A 26928-nucleotide genomic window follows, 5' to 3' on the forward strand; every position below is an offset into this window, starting at 1 on the left:
CACCATTATAGACCTATAAATCGTCGCGTCAAACTCGCGCACCCAATTTGGTAAAATTTTCTTCCAATTTTTTAGTCGGTTGGAAAATCGGGGTTAACGATTATTTTTTTTAAGGCTGGGTTCACATCATGTTTTTTACATCGAACAATCGGATTGTAAAATCAGATTGGGAAAAATCTGATCAAATTGGATGCAGAAAGTAAAATAGGAGGACGTAACAATCGTATAAAAACAGTGGATGTTTCGTGAACCTTTTAGACTATTTCGAAGCTACCGCAAGTGTAAACAAAAAAGTGTGCGTATAAACCAAGAAATAGTTCAGTAATGTTTAAGGACAGTTTACATAGACATTAATATTAGGAAAATCACATACGACTTAAAGGGGTACTCTGCCCCTAGGCATCTTATCTTCTAACCAAAGTATAGGGGATAAGATGTTTGGCAGGGGTTGGGCCGCTGGCACCCCACACAATCTCCAGGCCAGCACCCCAGCGTTGTGAACATTTATGGCGCTTCTGTGATCGTCACGTTACGCCCCTTTCATTCATGTCTATGGGAGGGGGTGTGACGGCTGTGGTCGCCCGTCATCATGTACAGACGGCACAGCACGCACCAGAGACCGGGAGGGGTCCCAGCGGCCGGGCCCCCTGCAATCCTTTGGAGGGATACCTCTTTAAATTCAACTTTGAATCATGTCACAAAATTGTGGTCAACCACAATTTTATTTTTATTTTTTGCCAAACTAAAAATTTGATGGAAACCCGATTGGCTGAAAACTGATGCATGTAGTTAACACTTAGGCTTCTTTCACACTGATGTTGTGACCCAATGTTAAAGGGGTATTCCAGGCAAAAACTTTTTATATATATATATATATATATATATATATATATATATATATATATATATATATATATCAACTGGCTCCAGAAAGTTAAACAGATTTGTAAATTACTTCTATTAAAAAAATCTTAATCCTTCCAATAGTTATTAGCTTCTGAAGTTTTCTGTCTAACTGCTCTATGATGATGTCACGTCCCGGGAGCTGTGCATGATGGGAGAATATCCCCATAGGAACTGCACAGCTCCCGGGACGTGAGTCATCATTGAGCAGTTAGACAGAAAACAACAACTCAACTTCAGAAGCTAATAACTATTGGAAGGATTAAGATTTTTTTTTTTAAAAGAAGTAATTTACAAATCTGTTTAACTTTCCGGAGCCAGTTGATATATAAAAAAAAAAGTTTTATTTTGCCTGGAATACCCCTTTAAAAAATGAGGGGAGAATAGCAGAAGAAAAATTACTGCATATTCCGTTTTTTTTCTCTCGCTAAAAAAACGGCGCCCGACCGTCCCCGTTATAGTGAATGGGATCCATCACCCGTTGTTGCCTGTTGTGCACCGTCCTGATAATGGGCGTTAAAGGCAAAAAAAGAAAAGCCTCATGGCCGTTTTTGGACAGTGCATGACAGGAGTGTGAAAGAAGCCTTATTATATAGAAGTCAATGGATGTGACTAGAAATACGATTGTAGACGATTTTTAGGTAAAAAATCGTGTTAACTAGTCGGATGTAAAAATCTGAATGTAAATCGAGCCTTAGAGTATGTTCACACTGAGGATTTTACTCAAGTAATTCTGCTCGCTTAATCTGCTCCAATTCATCCTTAGGGTGCGTTCCCACAGGGCGTATACGCAGCGTATTTGATGCTGCGCAAAATTTATGGCAGCAGCGGGAAATACGCTGCGTATTCCTTGCTCACTATACACACAGGACTTTCCGGCAGCAGCCCTATGCGTGTAGTGAGTTTTTAGAGGCGGGGCCGTGTGCCGGCGTGACTGTGAAACGTGGCTCCGCCTCCAAAACTCACTGCACGCATAGGACTGCCGCCGAAAAGTCCTGTGTGTATAGTGAGCAAGGAATACGCAGCATATTTCCCGCTGCTGCCGTAAATTTTGCGCAGCGTCAAATACGCTGCGTATACGCCAGGTGGGAACGCACCTTTAAAAGAAAGTCCCATTGACTTGACTGGACTTCCTGCTGCCCTGTTCACACTGAGGATTTTCCCTAGCTGAATTCTGACGCTGAATTCTGTTCTGCCTGAATAAGACTGGGTTCACACTACGGAATTTCCGCCTGCAATTCCACTTACTAAAATGTAACTTACAGTATAGTGAATGGGTTTAAGTTCACAAATTCACACTCTGGAATTTGTGAACGGAAAATCCGCTTGAAAATTTCCGCCTGAAGAATGGCGTTGCTCATTCTTCAGGCGGAAATACTGGCGGAACACATTGCAGTCTATTGGAGACTGCAATGTCCACATGGTTCAGTTGGGCCTGGCTGCACTCGGAACCTCCGGGCCTAAGGCTGGGTTCACACTACAGTTTGTAATTACGGTTCCCGTATACAGCTGGGAGGAGGGGTGGGCGGGGCTTAATCGCGGCGCCCGCACTCAGCCGTATTCGGGAACCGTAGTTAATGTATGTCTATGAGCCGACCGGAGTGAACCGCAGCCTCCGGCTGCTTTTTCGGCCGCATGCGGTTTCCCGACCGCAGGCAAAAACGTGGTCGACCACGTTTTTTTTTTATTTTTTTTTTTTAAATCAACTGGCTCCGGAAAGTTAAACAGATTTGTAAATTACTTCTATTAAAAAATCTTAATCCTTTTAGTACTTATTAGCTGCTGAATACTACAGAGGAAATTCAATTCTTCTTGAATTTCTTTTTTTGTCTTGTCCACCGTGCTCTCTGCTGACACCTCTGTCCGTATCAGGAACTGTCCAGAGCAGCATAGGTTTGCAATAGGGATTTTCTCCTGCTCTGGACAGTTCCTGATATGGGCATCAGGTGTCAACAGAAAGCACGGTGGACAAGACAAAAAAGAAAAGAATTTTCCCTGTAGCATACAGCTGCTAATAAGTGCTGAAAGGATTAAGATTTTTTTGAATAGAAGTAATTAACAAATCTGTTTAACTTTCTGGCAGTTGTTGTTTAAAAAAATAAAATATATTTTTTTTCCTCCGGGGCTAAAAAGTTAACACCATATTTGTGTTTACATTTAAAGGAAATCCGTCATCAGTGTCACCTGCACTAACCTGTTGGTACAGACAGGAAAGTGCAGGTGACACTGATGACAACAATACTTACCTGGTCTTGTTCCGTGCTTTGGTTCTCCCGCAATCTTCCACCGTATCCTCCATTCTGGGGTCGACTTGGAGCATGGGCTCTGCCCATGCGCCAAGTCTGCCCCGAAACGGAAGATACGGCGGGAGAACAAGTGCACGGAATGGGACCAGGTAAGTATTGTCATCAGTGTCACCTGCACTTTCCTGTCTGTGCCTGACAGGTTAGTGCAGGTGACACGGATGACAGATTTCCCTAAAAGAGACACTCCAGCCACCATTTTTATTCCATAAGGGGCTTTAGCAGGGTGAAGCCAAACAGCCACCCTGTTTCCCCCTTACTGTGCGGCTCTGTTCTGGTCTCTGTGCACTGCCCTGTGAACACATGAGGTTGTGTGTGTGAAGCGGAAGTCTCTCTCTAGGTAAGGCTGGGTTCACATCACGTTTTTCAAATACGGTAACCGTATACGGTTTTCCGCAAAAAAAACGTATACGACCATGTCCGAAACCGTATGCATAGAGAATGCATTGTAAACCGTATTCCAAATGTTGTGTACGGTTGCATCCGTTTTGCCTCAGATACGGTTTTGCCGATTTTTCAACCGTAGGCAAAAACGCTGTCGACCTTGTTTTTGTTTCCGGTTGGAAAACCGTATGCGAACCGTATGCGGTTCTTCTAACATTGTTGTCTATGAGAACCGTACACAGAATTTCAGAATACGGTTGCACGCGGTTTTTCTAATCCGTTTTTGGAGTTGACACATGCGCAGATTGGAATTTCAATAGAACAATAGTAACTTTATTAATTTGCTGGAAAACTAATTCCAACAAAATAGCAAAACCGTTGGCAAAAACTGATGCAAACTGATAGAACCGTACGGGAAAAACCGTATACGTTTTAATTTGGAGTCATACGGTTGCATACTGTTTTTGCCATACGTTTTTTAGCGGAAAACCATATATGGTAACCATATTTGAAAAACGTGGTGTGAACCTAGCCTAAGGCTGGGTTCACATCACGTTTTTGCCATACTGTTTTCAATCAGTTTTTTCTAAAGAAAACCGTATAGCAAAAAAACTGATGGAACAGTATGGGGAAAAAGTAAACCATATGCGTTTTTAAGCAGTGTACTGTTTTTAAAAGTGCATACAGTTCCGTACGTTTTTTATTTAAAAAGTAAAAACCATACATTTTTGAAAATGTTGTAAATTTTTAATGGAAGGGGTCTTGGGTGGGGACTTTAGGATGCAAATGTGCATGTGCAAAGTAAAAAACTTATACGGTTTTCCGTATGGAACTGTACACATGTGTGTTTCCCATTGACGTCCATGTTAAAATTAAAAAAAAACGTATGCGGTTGCAGTACGGTTTTTAAACCGGAGACAAAACCGTGGTCAATTACCGTTTTGAGTACGGGAGAAAACCGTATTGCAAGCAAACGGTATGCAACCGGGTGCATACGGTTTCCAATTATTTGTCTATGTATACGGTTTTCAATACGGTTCCATACGTTTTCAATAATGAAAACTTATACGGGAATCGCACTTGAAAAATGATTCCTAAGTCTGAGTGTCTTATAGAGTTACATAGTTGTAGTTTTGCTGGTTGGGAAATACCGACCTATAGAGTATATGGGTAAAAATAGCTCTATACCAGAATACTCCTTTACTCAAGCCGGGAAGGGTATGTTTACAGGATGGACTGCTGACTACTCGACATCGTGGCTACAGGTAGTAGTTTACAGCGTGCGCTGACAAAGATGGTGGATTTCTGGATTGCGTAGTATCAGCCAGAAGCTTAGGGTCTATTCACACGGCAGAATTTTCGCTTGCGGAATTCCGCCTCAAATGAAAGCCCATAGACTTCTATAGGATTCTGCACTGCTATTCCCAGTGTTGAATGGGAGTACGGATTCCCATAGAAGTCTATGGGCTTTCATTTTTGGCAGAATTCCGCAAACGAAAATTCTGCCGTGTGAATAGACCCTGAGGCTAGGTTCACACTACGGAATCTCCGGGCATAAAATTTCCGCCCGGAGATTCAGAGTGCGGCCAGCGCTGACTGAATCAGTCGGCGCTAGGACCGCGCGGACACTGTAGTCTCCAATAGACTGCAATGTGTCCCACGAGTATTTCCGCCTGAAGAATGAGCAACGCTGTTCTTCAGGTGGAAAATTTCAAGCGGATTTTCCGTTCACAAATTCCGCTTCACAAATTCCAAAGTGTGAATTTGTGAACGGAAAACCCATTCACTACACTATACATTTTAGCAAGCGGAATTTCAAAGCGGAATTGCAGGCGGAAATTCCGTAGTGTGAACCTAGCCTTTGGGGAATAAGCACACTCGACAGGTTACCTTTTAGGCCATGTTCCCACACAGCTATTTGGGCTGTCTTTTGAGCTGTTCAATTGCAGCCATATTATTTATTTATTTTTACTATTGACTTCCGTGGAATCCATCGGGAGAATGTTTATTCAGATACGTTCATTTTATGGCAGTAAAAATTAAGCATTTTTTTTTTTTGCCACTTATGGCCTGAAATATGGCTCTATTTAAAGCCATATTTTTGCATGTATTGTGTGCCATTAACAGCCCAAAGTAAATTCCAGATTAAATACATTTTTGCGCAGAGGGGTTTTGGCTTTTGCTACAGCCCAAACATTAGCTAAAAATGTAATAAACAATTACAAATACTAACCTGTCTAGTACAAAATGGGGGACATTTATCAAAACCTGTCCAGAGGAAAAGTTGCTGAGTTGCCCATAGCAACCAATCTGATTGCTTCTTTCATTTTGCAGAGGCCTTGTTAAAAATGAAAGTGATCTGATTGGTTGCTATGGGCAACTCAGCAACTTTTCCTCTGGACAGGTTTGGATAAATCTCCCCCAATGTGCGTACGTATTATCCAGTTGTCAGACACTGTCCACTTGATAGGGGATATGTTTTAATAAGTGTCTGATCGTGGGACGTCTGACCACTGGGACTCCGGGGTTCTCCGGAAAGGCGCCCTTCTCTGCCCGCTGAGTGCTCTGGCCACCACCTTTTAGAAACGTACTAGTTTCTCAGTGACGGCCCGCTCAGCCAGTCACCGGCCGCAATGTGACGTCACGTAGGCTGCGGTACGCCCACCCGGCCCTGAGCTCATATATATGAGGCCAATACTCCCTGACAAGTGTGCGGCAGACGGCACACTGATCGGCCCCCTGCCACTGGGGAGCACGGGGAATTAACCGGACGACTGGGACAGTAAGTATCTGGATTGCGGCCTACATATGGTACTTATCCCCCCCTAACAACTGTGTGTCCTAATGGTAACTGGGGGCATTGTCTCTGTTTCTTTTCTTTGCCAATGCAGTATAACAGGAGCCTCTACAGGACATCTAGGATAGTGAGTAGCCGCATGGCGGCAAAGGAATCAATCAATCAATATACCGGTCTGTGCACGTACTATATTGTAAATTGAGGGTATTTTTCTCTTTTATCTCTAGGAACACAATGGATATCTGCTTTATGTAACCCATGCATCTGACATTTTCTAGTGATCCCAAATTGTACCTGGTGACGTCTAGACTGATAGAGGGTATGGGGGGGGATGCAACCAGACCCCTGGTATACTTGTCGACGGGTGCTATTGTTTAATAATTCCTTAATCATATCACAAATATTATACTATACTATATTATACTAGAAATATTATATCTACTCCACATTATTTATCTCCCCTGATGAAGTCGTGTTTTCTCAGTGATAGAAACACGTTGGGAGATCGGTTAGAGTAGTTGGGATGTGTAGTGTATATGTTTACTTTCCTTTCAGGGATACCGATGTGTCCTTTTTTTTTTTTTTTACATCTCTACTAGAGATGAGCGAACTTACAGTAAATTCGATTCGTCACGAACTTCTCAGCTCGGCAGTTGATGACTTTTCCTGCATAAATTAGTTCAGCTTTCCGGTGCTCCGGTGGGCTGGAAAAGGTGGATACAGTCCTAGGAGACTCTTTCCTAGGACTGTATCCACCTTTTCCAGCCCACCGGAAAGCTGAACTAATTTATGCAGGAAAAGTCATCAACTGCCGAGCTGAGAAGTTCGTGACGAATCGAATTTACGTTAAGTTCGCTCATCTCTAATCTCTACCAACAACACACCACCTGATAGACTCTGATTGTACAAGGTATCTCCTTTTAGCAATACGGTGGATTTTGCCTTCCTAAATTATGCAGAACCTATTGGTCCATCCATGTTTTCGTACTATATTTTTATTCACTTTGATGTTATAAATTTTATTTCACCATAAAATTAAAAACACCCCCCATTGTCTATATCGGTTTTTCCCAACCAGGGTGCCTCCGGCGGTTGCCAAACTACAACTCCCAGCATGCCCGGACAGCCAAAGGCTGTCCGGGCATGCTGGGAGTTGTAGTTTGGCAACCACTGGAGGTACCCTTGTTGGTGAAACACTGATCTATATTGATTCCAGAAACAAAATGCATAATGTGGACCTGAAAATCTGGTCTAGTTGGTCTTTTGGAGAGGTTTCAATGTAGTTACATTGTAATTTCAGCCTTAAAAAAAAATAAAAAATAAAAAATTATTATATTATTAAAAATAAATAAAAGCCATACGACCATAGCCTCAGGCTCTCTTCACATCACGTATGTGGCCTTGATTTAGACGTCATAGACACATACAGTGCCATCTACTGCCAAAAGGGTTCTACTGTATAAAAAAAATAAAAAAAAAAAATTTAAAAAGATAATTTTTTTTTTAAATAAAATAAAAAATTCATACATTTAATTTAAAAAAAATGAATTGCGCTAACATGATTTTCCTGTCTGTTTATTCCCAGTAACCATGTCTCAGGCTGTTCAAACCAACGGTGCTCAACCACTGAGCAAGACCTGGGAGCTCAGCCTGTATGAGCTGCAGAGGACACCACAGGTAATGACTCCGCTCCTCTAGACTCCGCACCCCCTTTAGGTTTCGTACGCTCCCTTTTTAACCTCATGTCTCATGTCTTCTAACAGGAAGCAATTACAGACGGCCTGGAGATTGTGGTGTCCCCAAGAAGCCTCCACAGCGAACTCATGTGTCCCATCTGCCTGGACATGCTGAAGAACACTATGACGACTAAGGAATGTCTGCACCGCTTCTGTGCCGACTGCATCATAACCGCTCTCAGGAGTGGGTGAGTAGGGCACGGGCGCGGTTACCTTACCGTTTCTGGATACTCCACTTTTTTAGCTGGTTACTAATCTAGATAATTCAGTTAAATGGGCACGGTCATTTTAAATTATTTGCATATGATACAGCAGGTGAAATAAAGAAGACTTGTAATTTACTCCCTGTAAAAATAAAAACCAAAAAACTAAAATGTATTTTGTATTGTATATGTAAGTATAAATCTGGCCTCTAGGGGTCTCCCTTCTGGTCCAGACAACACTGTCTCTCCATGTTACATACAAAAGCAGAGAGCAAGTGCTATTCACTGCCTATGGCCGGACTGCACTTCCTGAGTTTGGTCTCCTGCCAGTCCAGCATAAATTACAAATCTTATTTTACCTGCTGTATAATAGGCAAAAAAAATTATTTTAATGACAGTGCCCATTTTAATGATCTTATAGTTAGTAGTAGGACAGCCACATACCGTACAATTTAGGCAGGACCGTGAATATCCCCTCAAAAATTCTGCAAGAAGATGTAGGGGTGGTACCTGAGCCTGTGCCATAAGGGTCTATTCACACAGCAGAATTTCCACTTGCGGAATTCCGCCTCAAATTAAAGGAAAACTGTCACATGTTTGCTCCCGCACTAACCACAGGTACTGATTCCTATGATCCCTACCTTGGCCGGATCCGTCCAGCCGCTCACCTGCAATCTTAGTTTTATTATATCTGGAAATGTGGCTGTAACTGGCATGGGCGGGGTTTCTGTAGCTTAACTGGCACCGACGTCAGTGCCGCCCGTCCGCAGCGATGCCCGCTTATGAATATTCATCCCCCCTCACCCCAGCTCTCCCTCTCTCCGCTGCTCCGAACGGGACTTCACTGCGCATGTCAGGAAGTGGCGCATGCGCAGTGAAGACCAGTTAGGTGCGGCGAAGAGAGGGAGACCTGGGGTGAGGGGGGATGAATATTTATAAGCGGGCGGCGCTGTGGACAGTGCCAGTTAAGCTACAGAAACCCCGCCCGTGCCAGTTACAGCCACATTTCCAGATATAATAAAACTAAGATTGCGGGCGAACGGCTGGACGGATCCGGCCAAGGTGGGGATCATGGGAATCAGTGTCTCCCGCACTATCCATCAGTACGTGTGGTTAGTGCGGGAGCAAACATGTGACAGTTTTCCTTTTAAAGGGGTATTTCATGCAAAAACTTTTTTTTTTTTTATATATATCAACTGGCTCCGGAAAGTTAAACAGATTTGTAAATATCTTCTATTAAAAAATCTTAATCCTGCCAATAGTTATTAGCTTCTGAATTTTCTGTCTAACTGCTCATTGATGATGTCACGTCCCGGGAGCTGTGCATGATGGGAAAATATCCCCATAGGAACTGCACAGCTCCCGGGATGTGAGGCATCAGAGAGCAGTTAGACAGAAAACAACAACTCCACTTCAGAAGCTAATAACTATTGGAAGGATTAAGATTTTTTTAATCGAAGTAATTTACAAATCTGTTTAACTTTCCGGAGCCAGTTGATATATAAAAAAAAGTTTTGGCCTGGAATACCCCTTTAAAGCTCATAGACTTCTATGGGATTCCTCACTCTCATTCACACTTCTGAATTACCGCTTGTGGAATTGGGAGTGTGGAATCTTGTAGAAGTCTATGGGCTTTAAAGCGTACCTGTCAGATCACCCAGAAAAAACTAAACTGTTATATGTTGCTCAGTATCTCATCCATATCATTTTTTATGTGTCTATGACCTATATTCCTCTCAGAATTTTTGCTTTATTTCTAAATTGCCTTAATGTTGTGGACCAGAAGCAGGGGGGCGGGTCCCTTTCTTCTCCTCAGGTGATAACCACTCCCCCTCCCTCACTCTCCTCAGTCACTCTGTAACCCTTTCCTTTCTGGTTTTATGCTATACACACACACACACACACACACACACACACACACACACACACACACACACACTGTGTGCTTACAGCTTTTGCAAAACTACAGCTCCCAGCATGCCCACACATCCTTTGAGTTGTAGTTTTGCTACAGCTGGAGGCACATGATTGGTAAAACTCAGATTTACAGCAGTGTTGCTGCAGGCTGTGTTCCTCCTACTGTTACAAAACTACAACTCCCAGCATGCCCACACATAATTTGGCTGTGCAGGCATGCTGGGAGTTGTAGTTTTGCAACAGCTGGAGGCATGTGATTGTAGTCCCCCTGTCTTAGACACACACACACACACTGACTTAATTTATTCATACACATGCACATATATATCCACACACACATACAGTGGTCCCTCAAGTTACAATATTAATTGGTTCCGGGACGACCATTGTAGGTTGAAACCATTGTATGTTGAGACCAGAACTCTATGGAAACCTGGTAATTGGTTCTGAAGCCCCAAAATTTCATCCAAAAATAGGAGAAAGTCAGGATTAAAGAAAAATAATCAGATAACTAATATAGATAAAGCAAATCCGTACATAGAAAAGTAAGAAAGATCTGCTGGGAGCTGTAAATCACTGTCTATTTCAGGGTTTCCCAACGAGGGTGCCTCCAGCTGTTGCAAAACTACAACTCCCAGCATGCCCGGACAGCCAAAGGCTGTCCGGGCATGCTGGGAGTTGTAGTTTTGCAACAGCTGGAGGCACCCTCGTTGGGAAACACCGGCCTATGTAGAGGACAGAAGCTTCTTCAGAGTCCTGTCCTAAAAAAGTAAAATGGAGCCGCTAACCATGGCATAAGTTAAAAGTAGTACAGAACATGTAGTACCTCCCTGTACTGTAGGGGGCGCTACCAGACACCAGTCAGTGCATGCACTTCAGTAATACAGGGTTTTACCAGTGAATGCCCATTCTGATTGGTTGGTTCTTCTAGCCATTGACACGTTGTACAGATCTGGACTGTCTGTAGTATTGTATTGTGAGTCTGGTTTCAAGTTACAATGGTCCAGAAAACACCATTGTATGTTGAAACTATTGTATATTGAGGGATCACTGTATATACATGCAGGGACACTTACTTTTTAAACGAAAAATCCTCCATTCAGTCCCCATCTTCAGTCACCAGCTTCTTTCATCATCTGCTCACAGGCAGCAGTGTACTCCCGCCCCTCCCCCCTTCTCCTCACACGAGGAGACTGTGAAGTAAACACAGACAGTGAGGGAGCGATCACAGCAGCTTTAGATCTGCAGACCTGTCAATCATGAAGTGGGTCCATGACGTAGGTGATGACGAGTAGACACAGCCAGGCTGGTATGTATCCCAGGAGGCAGGGAGGCTTTTTTATTTTTTTTACTGACTTTTTCAGTATGAAATACTGAATTTTTTATTTTTATTTTATTTTATGAAAGCAATTGTAAAACCTATTGGTATTGCATGCTTTACAACATATCTAAAGTTTTTATATCTGGCAGTGCCCATTTAATTTAAGGTGGAATTCCGAAAGCGGAAATTGGCATGTAAATAGACCCTAAGGATGCATCAAGTAGTGTGAAGATTGTCCACACCTTAAAGGGGTACTCCGGTGGAAAGCTATTTTATTTTTTTTTTCATATCCACTGGCTCCAGAAAGTTTTACAGTTTTGTAAATTACTTCTATATAATAAAAAATCTTAATCCTTTCAGTACTTATCAGCTGCTGTATGCTCCAGAGGAAATTGTGTAGTTCTTTCCAGTCTGACCACAGTGCTCTCTGCTGACACCTCTGTCTGTCAGGAACTGTCCAGAGCAGGAGCAAATCCCCATAGCAAACCTATCCTGCTCTGGACCGTTCCTGACATGGACAGAGGTGTCAGTGTGGTCAGACAGAAAATAACTCAACTTCCTGTAGGGCATACAGCAACTAAGTACTGGAAGGATTAAGAATTTTTAATAGAAGTAATTTAAAAATCTGTTTTAACTTTCTGGCACAAGTTGATTTGGGGGAGGAAGAGAATCGGTTTTCCACTGGAGTACCCCTGTAATGTACACTTAGCCCCTTCCTGCACAGCAAACATTAGGAGAAATCTTACTTGCCGTTTAGTGTTTTCTTACTAGTATTTAGGTTTTAGACTGACTTAATCTTTTTCCAACAGAAATAAAGAATGTCCGACATGTCGTAAAAAACTGGTGTCCAAGAGATCTCTACGGCCAGACCCAAACTTTGATGCCCTGATCAGTAAAATCTACCCAAGCCGGGATGAATATGAAGCTCATCAGGAGAGAGTCTTGGCGAGGATCAGCAAACACAACAATCAGCAGGCGCTGAGCCATAGTATTGAGGAGGGGCTAAAAATACAAGCGATGAACAGGTAATGGGGGTGAGAATGCTCTCCTGCGCACAGACATACAGTGTGAACGAGGTTCTATTACTCAGCAGCTCTGAGGACAATGGCCTCTTTGTCATTAGTAAGAATTTACTATATTAGGGCTATATTTTGTTCCATACCGTCTGGGGTTTTGGGACATTCGCTACTTTTTGCAGGACAATTTATACTTTTAATTGGTACAAATAAAATCAATTAAAATAAATCGGTCAACCCCCTATACTCATATAGCTACTAAAAGTAGATGCCTGGCACATGGAATATGAAATATACCCCACAGCACTAAAACAATACAGACACACTTTAAAGGAAACCGGTCTTGTGATTTTACCATATATAACATGTGGCAACCCGTCATACATGGTAAAATCTTCTTCTTCCTCACCATCCTCAGGAGACGTTCCTGCCCACAGGAATGGTGAGGATATTAGTTTAAAAGTGGCCCCGTAAGTAGTGCCCTGGTAGGAAGCTATACTTGCCTAGTCCGGTTGGCTCTAGCAGTAATCATGCCCCCTCAGTGGGATTGACAGCTGCATCACGCTCTGCTCAGTCTGCTTGGGGAGCAGAACAATGATGAGTGGTGCGGCGTCCCGAACAGAGAGTACAACGGGAGGGTGCTTACCATGCTTCCCGCTGTCCGATCATAGCTCTGCTGCTCCATGCCTGAGATCCAGGCTGGAGCAGCAGAGCACTGATAACACTGATCAATGTTATGCTATGGCATAGGATTGCATGTAATAGTCCCCTATTGGGACTAAATAAAAGTGTAAAAAAGTTAATAAATGTGATTTAACCCCTTCCCTAATAAAAGTTTGAATCCCCCCCTTTTCCCATTTAAAAAAAAATTAAATATGGAAACAAAATCGCTGCGTGCGTAAACGTCCAGACTATAAAAATATGTTAATTTAAACCGCACGGTACACGTAAAAAAAATAAAAAATTTGAGTCCAAAACTGCATATTTTTGGTCACTTTGTATACCCTAACATTTTTTATAAAAAGCGATCAAGTCCCATCAAAACAAAATGGTACCGATTTTCAGATCACAGCACAAAAAATGACCCCTCATACATCCATGTATATGGAAAAATAAAAAAGTTATAGAGGTCAGAAGAGGACAATTTTACACATACTAATTTTGGTTCATGTAGTTATAAATTTTTTTTCAGTAGTAAAATAAAATAAAACCTAAACAGCCGTCACTCCCCCTCCCATAGACTTGCATTGAGTGGGCGGGGTGGGACATCACGAGAGGGCGGGGCTATGACGTCACAAGCTCCAGCATTCGGAAGAGTTTTTTTTCCAAACGCTGAGCAGCAGAGTACCCCTTTTAAGGGGTTAAAGGGGTATTCCAGGAAAAAACTTTTTCTTTATATATCAACTGGCTCCAGAAAGTTAAACAGATTTGTAAATTACTTCTATTAAAAAATCTTAATCCTTTCAGTACTTACGAGCTTCTGAAGTTAAGGTTGTTCTTTTCTGTCTAAGTGCTCTCTGATGACACGTGTCTCGGGAAATGCCCAGTTTAGAAGAGGTTTGCTATATATATATACATATATATATAAAAAACATTTTTTTTTTCCCTGGATAACCCCTTTAAATAGCAAAGTTTTCTTTCAGTATAGAAAAACCAGATGCAAAGTCAGCTTGACAATAATTCTATATAGGCAAACAGTCCAAAAAATTCTGTTACTAACTGCATAAAGTAAAAAGCAAAAAAAAATGTTTTTTTAAGTGTAGATTGTAGTGGTACACCTTTTTGGAGCCAGGTTCCAAGACCAATCAGCATAACAAGCAATCTGTGTCCTGCGTTCCTGGACAGCCCAATAGACTAGTAATGGGGCTTTCCTGTGAAGAAAGACTTGGTTAGCTGTGCACTTATCCCCTCTCGTTCTAATGATCTGTCAGGTCTCAGGACTCAGACAAGAACCAATCAATTTAATGACAGAAATACATTAACCCCTTAAGAACACAGCCCATTTTGGCCTTTAGGACACAGACCATTTTTATTTTGGCAAAATCCGTAAATGTATGGCAGCTACTCAGTGTATGAAGCGACATCTGGAGCTTATCGCACTTCGTACACACTGGCCCTCATTTACTATTGCAAACCCGACATGTTTTGTCGGGTTGTGCACCAGATTCTGTGGCATTGCGCCAGAAATTCTGTCTGCGCCAGAATTGAAAAAACCCTGACTAACTCTCTATTTTGCGAAGAGAACCCAAAAAGGGCTGTGGCTACAGGGAAAAGGGGCATGGTCTCCGAAAAGGGGCGGGTTTCCGACATTTTCACAGAAACCCAACATATTTACCAAGGTTTCCACATAAAATGTGGTGGATTTGAGCTGAGGAAAACCCCACAGATCAGAGAAAGTGTTAAAAAAATAAATAAATTAAAAAAAAGCAAAATATAGGGAAAGTGGAAAATGTAGGGAAACCTTAGTAAATACCGTGGAAAATAAATTGTAGGGAATTAAAACCCACAAAGAAACCTACACAACACTCTTAGTAAATGAGGGCCAATGGGTGTTGGCTACGGTCTGTCGTCACTGCCATCAGTCATCACGCTGATCCCGATCAGTTAACCCCCTCTATTTCTTAATCACTATGGATCTCAGCATTTAGGCGGCTGTCTGTCAGGTGCTGCAATGCCATCTCGGGGCGCTGATTTGTTACTATAGCAGCCTGAGGCCTTCTGAAGGCCTCCGAGCCTGTCATGGCAGATCTGCCAGTGAAAAAATACAAAAATAAATTACCCTGCAGTTTTTGAGACAAAACCAAAAGTGGATTCAAAATGCTTTTTTTTATTTTTTTGTATAGTCATCGGGAAATCTATCTAAACCTGTGTAGAGTGTTGCAGTTGCCCATAGCAACCAATCAGATCGCTTTTCATTTTTCACAGGCCTCTTTAGAAATGAAAGAAGCGATCTGATTGGTTTCCATGGGCAACTGCACCGCTCTTCCTTTACACAGGTTTTGATAAATCTCCCCCATTATACTTAAGCATAAACATTTGTTACATATATATATTGTATTTTGCTTATGTTGAGTTTAACCCCTGCATGTCCACTGCAGGCTCCCGCTGTATGACATACTCTCAGCAAGTGAGCGCACATCATACCTGGGGTGGCACTTTGTTGTATCGGGCCGATGTCCGACATTAACCCTTTAGACGCTGCAATCAAACTTTCTAAAAGCTGTTAATTCTGTTCCCGGCTAGCTGAGTGGACTGATAGGGACACCGCGGCATCCCAATCAGCTGAGAGGGTAGGGCTCTTACCTTCCTCCCTGCCGTCCGATTGGTGCTCCAGGCTTGCATTCAGCTTCGCCAGGCTGAAGCAAATAAACATGCATTAACCCTTTCCCAAATAAAAGTTTAAATCACCCCCCCCCCCCCCCCCCTTTTCCCTTTTTTCAAAAATGATTATTTTTTTTAAAAGATAAAACCTTAAGTTGAACGCCGCGTCTAAAGTGAAAGTAAAGCACTGCCGGTTAGCTCGGGGCTGTTCAGGATCGCCGCGATGAAATCGCTGCATCCCGAACAGCTTACAGGACAGCTGGAGGGTCCCTGCCTGCCTCCATGCTGTCTGATCGCCGAATGACTGCTCAGTGCCTGAGATCCAGGCATGAGCAGTCAAGCAGCAGAATCATTGATCAATGGTTTCCTATGAGAAACAGTGTGTGCAGTGTTATAGCCCCCTATGGGAGCTATAACATTGCAAAAAAAAAAAAAAAAAGGGCGGGAGGGAAAGTGAATAAAGATCATTTAACCCCTTCCCTAATAAAAGTTTGAATCACCCCCCTTTTCCCCAATTAAATAAAAAAAAAACTGTAAATAAAAATAAACGTGGTATCGCCGCGTGCGGAAATGTCCGAATTATAAAAATATATCGTTAATTAAACCGCACGGTCAATGGCGTACGCGCAAAAAAAATTCAAAGTCCAAAAATAGCGTATTTTTGGTCACTTTTTATATCATGAAAAATGAATAAAAAGTGATTAAAAAGTCTGATCAATATATAAATGGTACCGCTAAAAACTTCACATCACGGCGCAAAAAAAAATTAGCTCTCATATCACCCCATATGCAGAAAAATAAAGTTATAGGGGTCAGAAGATGACCATTTTGAACGTATAAATTTTCCTGCATGTAGTTATGATTTTTTTTTCCAGAAGTACGACAAAATCAAACCTTTATAAGTAGGGTATCATTTTAATCGTATGAACCTACATAATAATAAGGTGTCATTTTTACCGAAAAATGCACTGCGTAGAAACGGAAGCCCCCAAAATTTACAAAATGGCATTTTTTTTCTTTTTTTTTTCCCGGTTCCCCGTAGATTTTTTGGGTAAAATGACGTCATTACAAAGTAGAATTGGTGGCGTGAAAAATAAGCCATTATATGGATTATTTTTAGCTGCAAAATTGAAAGAGTTATGATTTTTAAAAGGTAAGGAGGAAAAAATGAGAGTGCAAAAACTGGAAAACCATCCGTCCCCAAGGGGTTAATCTACGGCAGCACACAGACTCTGTATGACAGTCTCTGTATGCGAGTCTTTGTGACATTTATGTATTCCAGGTGCTGGTATATGGATGCCTCAATAAGGAAACGTATATTCTCTCAGAATCAATGCATCTTTGAGAAAATAGCTCCCTATATGAGATTCACTAATATTGGGAAGAGTTTAGGCCTAAAGTATGCTGCAGGCGTCCTGTTATGGATCAGTGATCTGGCCATAAAACCACAGGCCAATGTTTCTCAGACAAGCTGAACTATTGGTATACAGTATATCTCCATTGAGATGAATGCACAGGTATCTTCTGAGGTATCTTCTGTTTTGTGCTGTGTACTACAGGGAAAGGAGAACATTCTAAGCTGCTTACCAGTTTCTTCTTCTGGAAAATAAACAAACCGCAGGAGAAGAACATTATGGTAAGCCAATTTAGAATTTTCTCTTTTTTTAGCATCAAAATATTTATTTAGGTGCAGCAAAACATTTACTTTAAGCTCCGTTCACATCTGCGTTGGAGGCTCCATGCGGGGATTCCATTGACATGAAAAAATAGTGCAGTATTTTTCCCAACAGAAAGGACACAATAGACCCCAGTAAAGTCCATCAGGAAGCGTTGGTGACAGATCGGTCTTAAAGGGGTACTCCGGTCCAAAGGATAGGGGGTAAGATGCCTGATCGCGGGGGTCCTGCTGCTGGGGACCCCCGTGATCTTGCACGCGGCACCCCGTTTGTAATCAGTCCCCAGAGCGTGTTCGCTCCGGGTCTGATTACCGGATTACCGGCGACCACAGGGCAGACAGCGTGTGACGTCACGCCTCCGCCCCCGTGTGACATCACGCTCCGCCCCTCAATGCAAGCCTACGGGAGGGGGCGTGATAGCTGTCATGCCCCCTCCTATAGACTTGCATTGAGGGGCGGAGCAAGAGGTTACACGGGGGCAGAGGCGTGACGTCACACGCCGCTGGCCCCACGATCGACAGTAATCAGACCCGAAGCGAACACTCTCCAGGGACTGATTACAAACGGGGTGCCGGGTGCAAGATCACGGTGGTCCCCATCGGCGGGACCCCCGCGGTCAGGCATCTTATCCCTTATCCTTTCGATAGGAGATAAGAGGTCTAAGCACCGGCAAACCCCTTGAATTCTGTCTTTCTGCTCCTATCGTATAATGGAATCCACAGCGCAGATGTGAATAGAGCCCATGCTTCTCAAATGTATCCGAAATGCTTTAGTATTTGGGGTATTTTAGAGTGTCTGTGCAAGGTACAACCAAGAAGCTGGGATCTAATGTACACCGTGCATGTTATTCACCATGAGAATATTCCTCAATTTATTATGGTTTTAGAGTTTTTTGATCCACACAAACAATGATGGTCATCAAGTCACGGTCCTATGTCGTGGCCACACAAGTTTTCATTTTAAAGGGGTTCACCCACTGAGTCCTCTCCTATCCACAGAATATAGGATAAGCTTCCGATCAGTGGAGGTGTAATAGCTGGGACCTCCACTGATCATGGCAATGTGGGTCCCGTGGCCCCCAATCAGACAAGTGCATTGCTGCTCCATTCAATTCTGTAGCCTGGACAAAAATGAGTACAGCGCGTGCCCACCTGCTTCTCCATTCAACCAGAAGGACAACAGGTTAGGCCGTTATCATGATCGGTGGGGTTCACAGGAGTTTAATCCCCACAAGTCAGGCACTCATCTGCTGTCCTACTGATAATCTGTCAAGGGGAAGCCTCTTTAAGGGGGTACTCCTCTTCCTCAGCGTTCCGAACATTTTGTTCCGAACGCTGTGTGCGGGCTGCAGGGGTCATGACGTGATACCACGTCCCCTCAATGCAAGTCTATGGGAGGGGTGTGGCAGCTGCCACGCCTCCTCCCATAGACTTGCATTGAGGGGACGTGGTGTGACATCATGACCCCTGCAGCCCACACACGGTGTTTGGAACAAAATGTTCCGAACGCTGGAGCAGTGGAGTACCCCTTTAAAGGGAATCTGTCAGCTCTATATCCTGCTCAGAGGTGCAGACATCAAGTGACTGTGATGTCACGACCCCCACAGCCCGCACCAGTGTTGGGAACAAAATGTTCTGAACGCGGGGGCAGTGGAGTACTCCTTTTAAAGGGAATCTGTCAGCTCTATATCCTGCTCAGAGCTGCAGACATTATCGAATAGCGGAAAGGAAGATAAAACAAATGATGTCTCTTAGCTGATGGATGTCAATGTCGATTAAATGTGACGTTATGCACCCAGCTGAAATATGAAGTCTGACAGGCAATGCTTCATGGGGGAAAAATATGCAAATGGATAAAACCAGACTCTCTTATCCTACCTTATAAATTATCTTAATCCTGAAGGGAAATAAATTCTTCTTTTCACATAGTTGGTATTTTAAACTCTTGCACGTAGTTTGTTGCTTTCTGGACATTACTAAAAATATGACTTTTACATTTCAGGTTACAGAGAGGTAAAAAGCAGCAGGTGGAAAATGGGAGCGGGGCAGAAGACAACGCCGACAGTTCCCACTGCAGTAACGCTTCTGTACACAGCAACCAGGAAGCGGGGCCCAGCAACAAGAGGACCAAGACCTCCGACGACTCGGGACTGGAGCTGGACACGAACGCCGAGGCGGTCACTATGGATCCTGCACTGGATGGATCCAGCGAGATCGAGTTGGTGTTCCGGCCCCACCCTACCCTGATGGAGAAGGATGACAATGCTCAGACTCGGTAATAACAAAATATTTTTTAATATTTTCATTGAAACTATCAGCAGTCAACACTAAACGTTCGTGATGGACATCAGCAGTCCCACTGATTGAACCTTTTAAATGCCACAATCCATAGCAATTGGGACATTTAAATGGAAATATTACTGCTGCCGTTGGTTTGGGGGCTCTGATCGGCACCCCCGCTGAGTTCCAATCAGTAAATATGGCCAGCGCAGGCCTTCAGCGCAGAGCACCAATTCAACTGATTAATGCTATGCAATAACATAGCATTGATCTGTATAAGCAACCCAACAATTGCTGATATGTGTCTCCTATGAGGTCTTAAAGTGTAAATTAAAATGAAAAAAGTTTTTATTAATATTTAAAGCCTCTTCCCTATAAAAAATTTACCCCTTAAGGACACAGGGATATGTAGTGCAGTTATGACACAATGGGGGAGATTTAGCAAAACCTGTGCAGTTGCCCATAACAACCAATCAGATCGCTGCTTTAATTTTTCAAAGGCCTTTTCAAAAATTCAGGAAGCAATCCTATTGGCTGCTATGGGCAACTGGTCAACTTTTTTTCTCTGTGCAGGTCTTGATAAATCTCCTCCATTATCTTTATTATGTTGGTCCATATGGTTACATCGATGCCCAATTTTATATAGGTTTTGTATCATTTTACTTACTGCTTTTAAAAACACAACTTTTTGTGCAAAAATTAGTTTGCGCTTAAAATTGTCCTATTCTGACCCCTATAACACTTTTATTTTTCCATATACTGGGATGTATGATTGCTCTTTTTTTGCGCCATGATCTTTACTTTTTTGGATTGCTTTTTATTTATTTTTTTGTGGTATTGGACGTGACCAAAAATCAGCAATTCTTGAGAGAGGTATTTTTTTCTGTTCTTTCCATTGAACATGCGGTTTTATTAGTGTTTGTGTAAATAGTTCGGACATTTCTGCACTCGGCAATACCACCTTTTTTGTCTATTATTATTATTTTTCTCTATCGGCTCCATTGGGGGACACAGACAGTGGGTGTATGCTGCTGCCTCTAGGAGGTGTGACACTATGGCAACAAAAACAGTTGGCTCCTCCCAGCAGGATATACCCGCCTTCAGGCTCTGAGCTAATCAGTTTAAGCTTAGTGTCTGAAGGAGGTGGACATGGTCTGGACTGCTCCAGACCAGGTCTTCTATTTTTTGTTTTCCTAGTTAGGGACGTGTTAGTTTTTTATTCCTTTTCTTTTCTGTTTTCAGGTGGGGACTCAGGGACTGCGGTTCCCCGTTTCCCCATTGCGAGTGAGGGGGCACAGACATTGCGTATATGCGCTGTTAACCCCCCCCCTCGCCAACGGTCAGCGCTTGGGTGGTACCTCATGGGTCCGGGTCCCCCTATTTACCTGCTCGCCTCGCTCGCGCATAGCAGCCAGGCGTGATGCAGGTAACTAAAGCTGACTGAAGACTTCACTGAAGACTCCTTTAGGGAAGTTCTTCTGACTGAGGTAAGTACTTTCCCCCCTTTTTTCTCCATAGGTACAAACTCGCAACCTCTGGAGACCCCCTGTTTTGGCCCACCTACACTTTATGGGCTAGCCTATGCAAGGGCTGTACTTTATTATGGGGGGAGCAGTGGCACCTGAGGGGGCATTTTTTTATGGGGCACTACACTACTGTGTGTGTGTGTGTGTGCTTGGTGCACTTCACTTATATGTGTGTGTGTGCTTGTGCTACCATGTCAGCACCTTATATGCGGCTGTCAGCCACTGCCCTGTAGCGGGCCGGACGCCCTCAGTGCCAGTTTACTTTCGTTTTGTCGGCAGCGCTTATATGCGGCTGATAGCCGTGGCGCTGCCGTGAGCCAGGCGATTCAGCTCCGGCTTACTTTCTCTTTCACCGGCAGTCTCTGCCGACGCTTTGTCCGCCCGCTCTCTTCCCCCGGGCGCATAAATGGCCGTCAGGTGCGCTCGGGACAAGGAGCGGGCACCATGACCGTTCTTTAAGGCCGTCTATAGCTCCGCCCACAGGGCTAGGAGCTCTGAGGCGCGAAGCAGTGAGTGCCTTGCTTCAGGCACGCCCCTCTCTTCCTATTGGCTGGCTTCTTCACTCTCTTTCTAGCTGCTCAGAGAGCGTTCTCCTCACTGCAGCTGACAGGGGACACAGACTAGGGTGAGAAAGTTCTTATCTCCTTTTTTCTTTCTACATTATGTCCGTATCCAGAGCTGTTCCTCCCGCTAAACAGAAACCTGGAACTTCCGTGACTTACTATCTCTGTAAGCACTGTAATACCAAGATGTCTTGCTCTGCTGAGCCCACTTGCCCTGCCTGCTCCACTGCTCCCCCAGACCCCCTGGTACCCCCTGATGTCCCTTCGGTCCCAGTGGGTTCAGCCGCTCCACCAACCTGGGTTTCTTCCCTGTCCCAGTATATGGCTGACTTGACCAAAGTCTCCCGTTCGGTGGCTGAGGCCTCCCGGGAAGTGTTGTCTGCCTTGAAGGGGTCTTCCCTGCGCAGGACCTCTGGAAGGGCCCGTTCCTCATCTCCACATACTTCACGCTCTCACAAGCGTCCTAGGGGTGCCTCATCTGACTCTTCCATTGAGTCTTCAGATAGATGTGAGCGTTCCCCTCGTGGGTCCCAGCCCCCCCCCCCCCCGATCATCTGGGCACAAATGTCGTTCCTCTAGAGGACGTTCTCGGAGTCGCCACTCTGCCATGCCAGAGCTGCGTACTCGGTCAGGGTCGCCCCCCTCCAGGACTGCCTCTACTCATTCTCATTCCCCTGGTGAACTGGTGGACGAGGCTTCCGAGCCGGCATCTGACTCAGAGGACCGCCCGGACTCGATTTAGAGTTCACCGTTGCAATTAAGACAATTCAAGAACATTATCCATTTGACAAGGACCTTGTCACTAAGGTGGTTTCCCCTCCCTCAGTGGATCCACCAGTTTCCCGGATCTCTAAGGCGACTACACTGCCTCTGGCAGATGCCGCTGCCTTCAAGGATCCCACGGGTAAGAAGGTAGAATCCTTAACGAAGTTTGCCACTGAAGCAGCTGACTCTTCTCCTCTTCTCATCTTCGCCTCGACATGGGTGTCCAAGGGCCTGGCGGAGTGGTGCCAAAAGCTCCATCAGGATATCTTGGTGGGATCCCCCCGGAGGATCTATCTGCTCTGGCTCTCCAATGCTCTAAAGCTGGGGACTTCCTGTGCACAGCTTCATTGCAGGCAGCCCGTTATTCTGCTTTTGCTGTGGGTCACCTAGTGGCTCTCCGCCGCTCTATGTGGCTTAAAGCTTGGAATGCGGATGCCGCTTCCAAAAGGTCTCTCACTGAGCTTCCCTTTACGGGCGGCCGTCTTTTTGGCAAACGCCTTGATGAAATTATCTCTGAGGCAACGGGAGGTAAGAGTTCCTTGTTACCTCAAAATAAGGCTCGCCCTACTTCCCAAAGGGAAGCCCTTTTCCTTTCGGTCCTTTCGGACCTCTGGCTCCAGCAAAGGGTTCGGGCAGGCGCCCTCGCGGGACAGGAAGGCTCCGTCATTCCGGCCACGCCTGTCTTGGAAGTCGGACTCCAACCGGTCGGGCCGCTTTGCACCCAAATCAGGCAACCGCAAGCCCACTTCTGCATGAAGTGAGGCCCCCACCCGCGGTTTCTTCTCGGGTGGGAGGTCGTCTCTTGTTTTTTTGAGACATTTGGACCTCTCACATTCAGGACTCTTGTGTCAGGGATGTGGTGTCCAACGGTTACGAATTCGCCTCCCTTCCGAGGGATCGCTTCCCAGGCCCCCCTCCTCTGGCGAAGCAATTTCGAGTGGCTCTCCAGTCTCTGCTTCTTCAGGGGGTTATTGTTCCCGTTCCTCCAGGGTAACTGTTTCAGGGTTTCTATTCAAATCTTTTTGTGGTTCCCAAGAAGGACTGTTCTGTGCGTCCAATTTTGGACCTCAAGCGTTTCAACCATTACCTTCTCATCCTCCACTTCCGAATGGAATCTCTCCATTCGGTGGTGGCGTGCCTGGAACAAGGGGAGTTCCTTTCATCAGTGGACATCAAGGATGCCTACCTCCATGTGCCAATATTCCCAGGCCATCATCGGTACCTCCGCTTTGCGGTTCCGGAGGGGCACTTTCAATTTGTAGCTCTCCCCTTCGGTCTAGCCACGGCTCCTCGGGTCTTTACAAAGATCCTTGCGCCAGTGATGGGCCTGTTGCGGTCGAGGGGAATCTCGGTGATACCCTATATGGACGACCTTCTCATCAAGGATCCAACCAGAGCCCAGACTCTGGAGAATCTGGACGTCACTCTCCACGCTCTGATTCTCTTCGGGTGGATGGTCAACCGGGACAAGTCAGTCCTCCGCCCTACCCAGTCTCTAACCTTCCTGGGACTTCAATTCGACACGGCCTCTGCCCGGATTTGTCTTCCGCCGGACAAACGTCTGGCGCTCCGGTCAGGGGTCCGCTCCGTTCGGTCCCGGGTATCAGTCTCCATCCGCATTTGTATGGAAGTCCTGGGTCGGATGGTGGCAACTATGGAGGCCGTACTCTTTGCCCAGTTTCATTACCGCCCCCTTCAACTGGCGATTCTTTCCCGATGGAACAGGTCTTCTCTGTCCCTCGATAGTTAGATTGTTCTCCCTCGCAGGGTCAGTCAGTCTCTGCTCTGGTGGCTCTGCTCCCCCCTTCTTCTCCAAGGGCGGTCGTTTCTTCCCCTTCACTGGCAGGTTGTTACAACGGATGCCAGCCTGTCGGGCTGGGGCGGCGTGTTCAGGGATTGGACGGTTCAGGGACTCTGGTCTCCCCAGGAGACCCTTCTTCCGATAAACATATTAGAATTACGGGCGATTCTTCTTTGTCTTCTTCATTGGGAGTCCCGTCTTCAGTCCCGTCCTGTCCGCGTTCAGTCGGACAACGCCACGGCCGTGGTGTACATAAATCAACAGGGCGACACCCACAGCTCGGCAGCCATGGCCGAGGTGACCAAGATTCTCACCTGGACGGAGAGCAAGTTTCCGCCCATTTCGGCGATTCACATTCTTGGGGTGCTCAACTGGGAAGCGGACTTCTTCAGTCGGACCTCACCCCACCCCGGTGAGTGGTCTCTACATCCAGAATTCTTCGCACAACTCTGCGACCTCTGGGGCATTCCGGACGTGGACCTCTTCGCGTCCCGGCACAATCGGAAGATCCTTCCTTTTGTGTCCAAGTCCCGGGACCCTTAGGCTCTGGCCGTGGATGCCCTAGTGATTCCTTGGGCGAGGTTTGCCCTACCCTATCTGTACCCTCCTCTTCCGCTCCTTCCCAGGGTGCTGAGGAAGCTCAAGGCAGAGGATGTCCCCGCCATTCTGGTAGCTCCAGATTGGACCCGAAGGTCGTGGTGCGCCGACTTAGTCGGGCTCCTGGACGACACTCCACTGCGCCTTCCGCTCCGTCTGGACCTGCTCTCTCAGGGTCCTCTTTGCCACCCCAATTTACAGTTGCTGCATTTGACGGCGTGACGGTTGAGACCGCGGTTTTGAGGGCCCGCGGGTTCTCTTCCCAAGTCATTCACACCATGCTCAAGGCTCGTAAGCCCTCCGCTGCAAGAATTTACCACCGTACTTTGCGGTCTTATTTTCGTTAGTGTGAAGCTCAAGACTTCTCCCCTGTAACCTTCTCGATTCCTCGTCTTCTCTCCTTTTTGCAGTCGGGGTTGGAGCTAGGGTTGTCTCTCCGTTCCCTTAAAGGTCAGGTTTCGGCCCTTACTGTTCTTTTCCAGCGGCCCCTGGCTTCTAATTCTCATGTCCGGACTTTCCTTCAAGGAGTTGACGCATGCTGTTCCTCCTTATCGGTCACCCTCTCCCCCTTGAGACTTGAATTTGGTTCTCCAGGGTGCACCCTTTGAGCCCCTTTCTTTTTGTCTTTCTTGAAAAGTGGGATTTCTTGTTGCTATCACCTCCATCCGGAGGGTGTCTGAATTGGCAGCTCTCTCCTGCCGTTCTCAGTTTCTGGTGATCCACCAAGACAAGATTGTTTTCCGGCCAGATCCCTCCTTTTTGCCTAAGGTGGTTTCGGCCTTTCATCTCAATGAGGACATTGTCCTCCCGTCTTTTTGTCCTGCTCCTTCTCATCCTAAGGAGCGCTTACTACACAAGCTGGATGTAGTTCGGGCTGTTCGGTCTTATCTCTCCATCACTTCTTCATTTCGTCAGTGTGATTCCTTTTTCGTCCTTACGGAAGGTCGTCGCAAGGGACAACCTGCTTCCAAGGCCACCATTTCTTGGTGGATTTGGTCTGCCATTTCGGAGGCCTATTGCTGTAAGTGGAAGATTCCTCCTTTCAGGGTTGTGGCTCATTCTACCCGTTCTGTTGGGGCATCCTGGGCTCTCCAGAATAGAGCCTCGGCCTCGCAGATTTGCAAGGCAGTTACCTGGTCGTCTTTGCACACTTTCTCGAGGTTCTACCGCGTTTATACCTTCGCATCGGCTGATGCTAGTCTCGGCGGTAAAGTGTTGCAGGCGGCAGTAGAACGGCCGTATGCCTGACTGCTTATCTGCCCACCCAAGGGACGGCTTTGGTACGTCCCACGGTCTGTGTCCCCCAATGGAGCCCATAGAGAAAAGGAGATTTTTTTAACACTTACCGTAAAATCTCTTTCTCGAAGGATCCATTGGAGGACACAGCTCCCACCCTTTTGGGATTTTCCTTGGTTCTCTGTCCGAGGGTGTGTTCAGTTATGTTTTTTCTTCTGGTTCTCGGACAGTTTTGGGTTTTTCTTGACCTGTTTAGTCTCCTCCTATTGCTCTTGAACTTAAACTGATTAGCTCAGAGCCTGAAGGCGGGTATATCCTGCTGGGAGGAGCTGACTTTTTTGTTTTTTTTGTTGCCATAGTGTCACACCTCCTAGAGACAGCAGCATACACCCACGGTCTGTGTCCCCCAATGGATCCTTCGAGAAAGAGATTTTACGGTAAGTGTTAAATCTCCTTTTTTTTTTTTTGCTTTTATTTGGGAAATGGGGGTGATTCTAACTTTATTAGTTAAAGGCCTTATTCACATGTATTGCCATTTTATTCACTACTTTTTAGTCCCCATAAAGGCTATAACATGCAATCTT

At 45.1% G+C, this 26928-nt stretch overlaps 1 protein-coding gene across 3 annotated transcripts in view; it reads left to right on the plus strand.

The window, feature by feature from the left end:
* Window positions 1–26928, plus strand: part of RNF2 (ring finger protein 2) — a 33875-nt gene that overhangs the window by 2322 nt on the left and 4625 nt on the right. For 2 of the 3 annotated variants that reach the window (XM_056523662.1, XM_056523660.1), the window contains exons 2-5: window positions 7973–8064; window positions 8151–8311; window positions 12374–12589; window positions 19579–19851. In XM_056523662.1, the coding sequence (XP_056379637.1) occupies window positions 7978–8064; window positions 8151–8311; window positions 12374–12589; window positions 19579–19851 (737 nt within the window). In that variant the 5' untranslated portion in view covers window positions 7973–7977. Of the gene's footprint in view, window positions 1–5965; window positions 6373–6481; window positions 6515–7972; window positions 8065–8150; window positions 8312–12373; window positions 12590–19578; window positions 19852–26928 lie in introns of those variants that run through there. The other variant, XM_056523661.1, reaches the window with a different exon arrangement.

This window comes from Hyla sarda, chromosome 6 (genome assembly GCF_029499605.1).
Source record: "Hyla sarda isolate aHylSar1 chromosome 6, aHylSar1.hap1, whole genome shotgun sequence".
Taxonomy (NCBI): Eukaryota; Metazoa; Chordata; class Amphibia; order Anura; family Hylidae; genus Hyla; species Hyla sarda.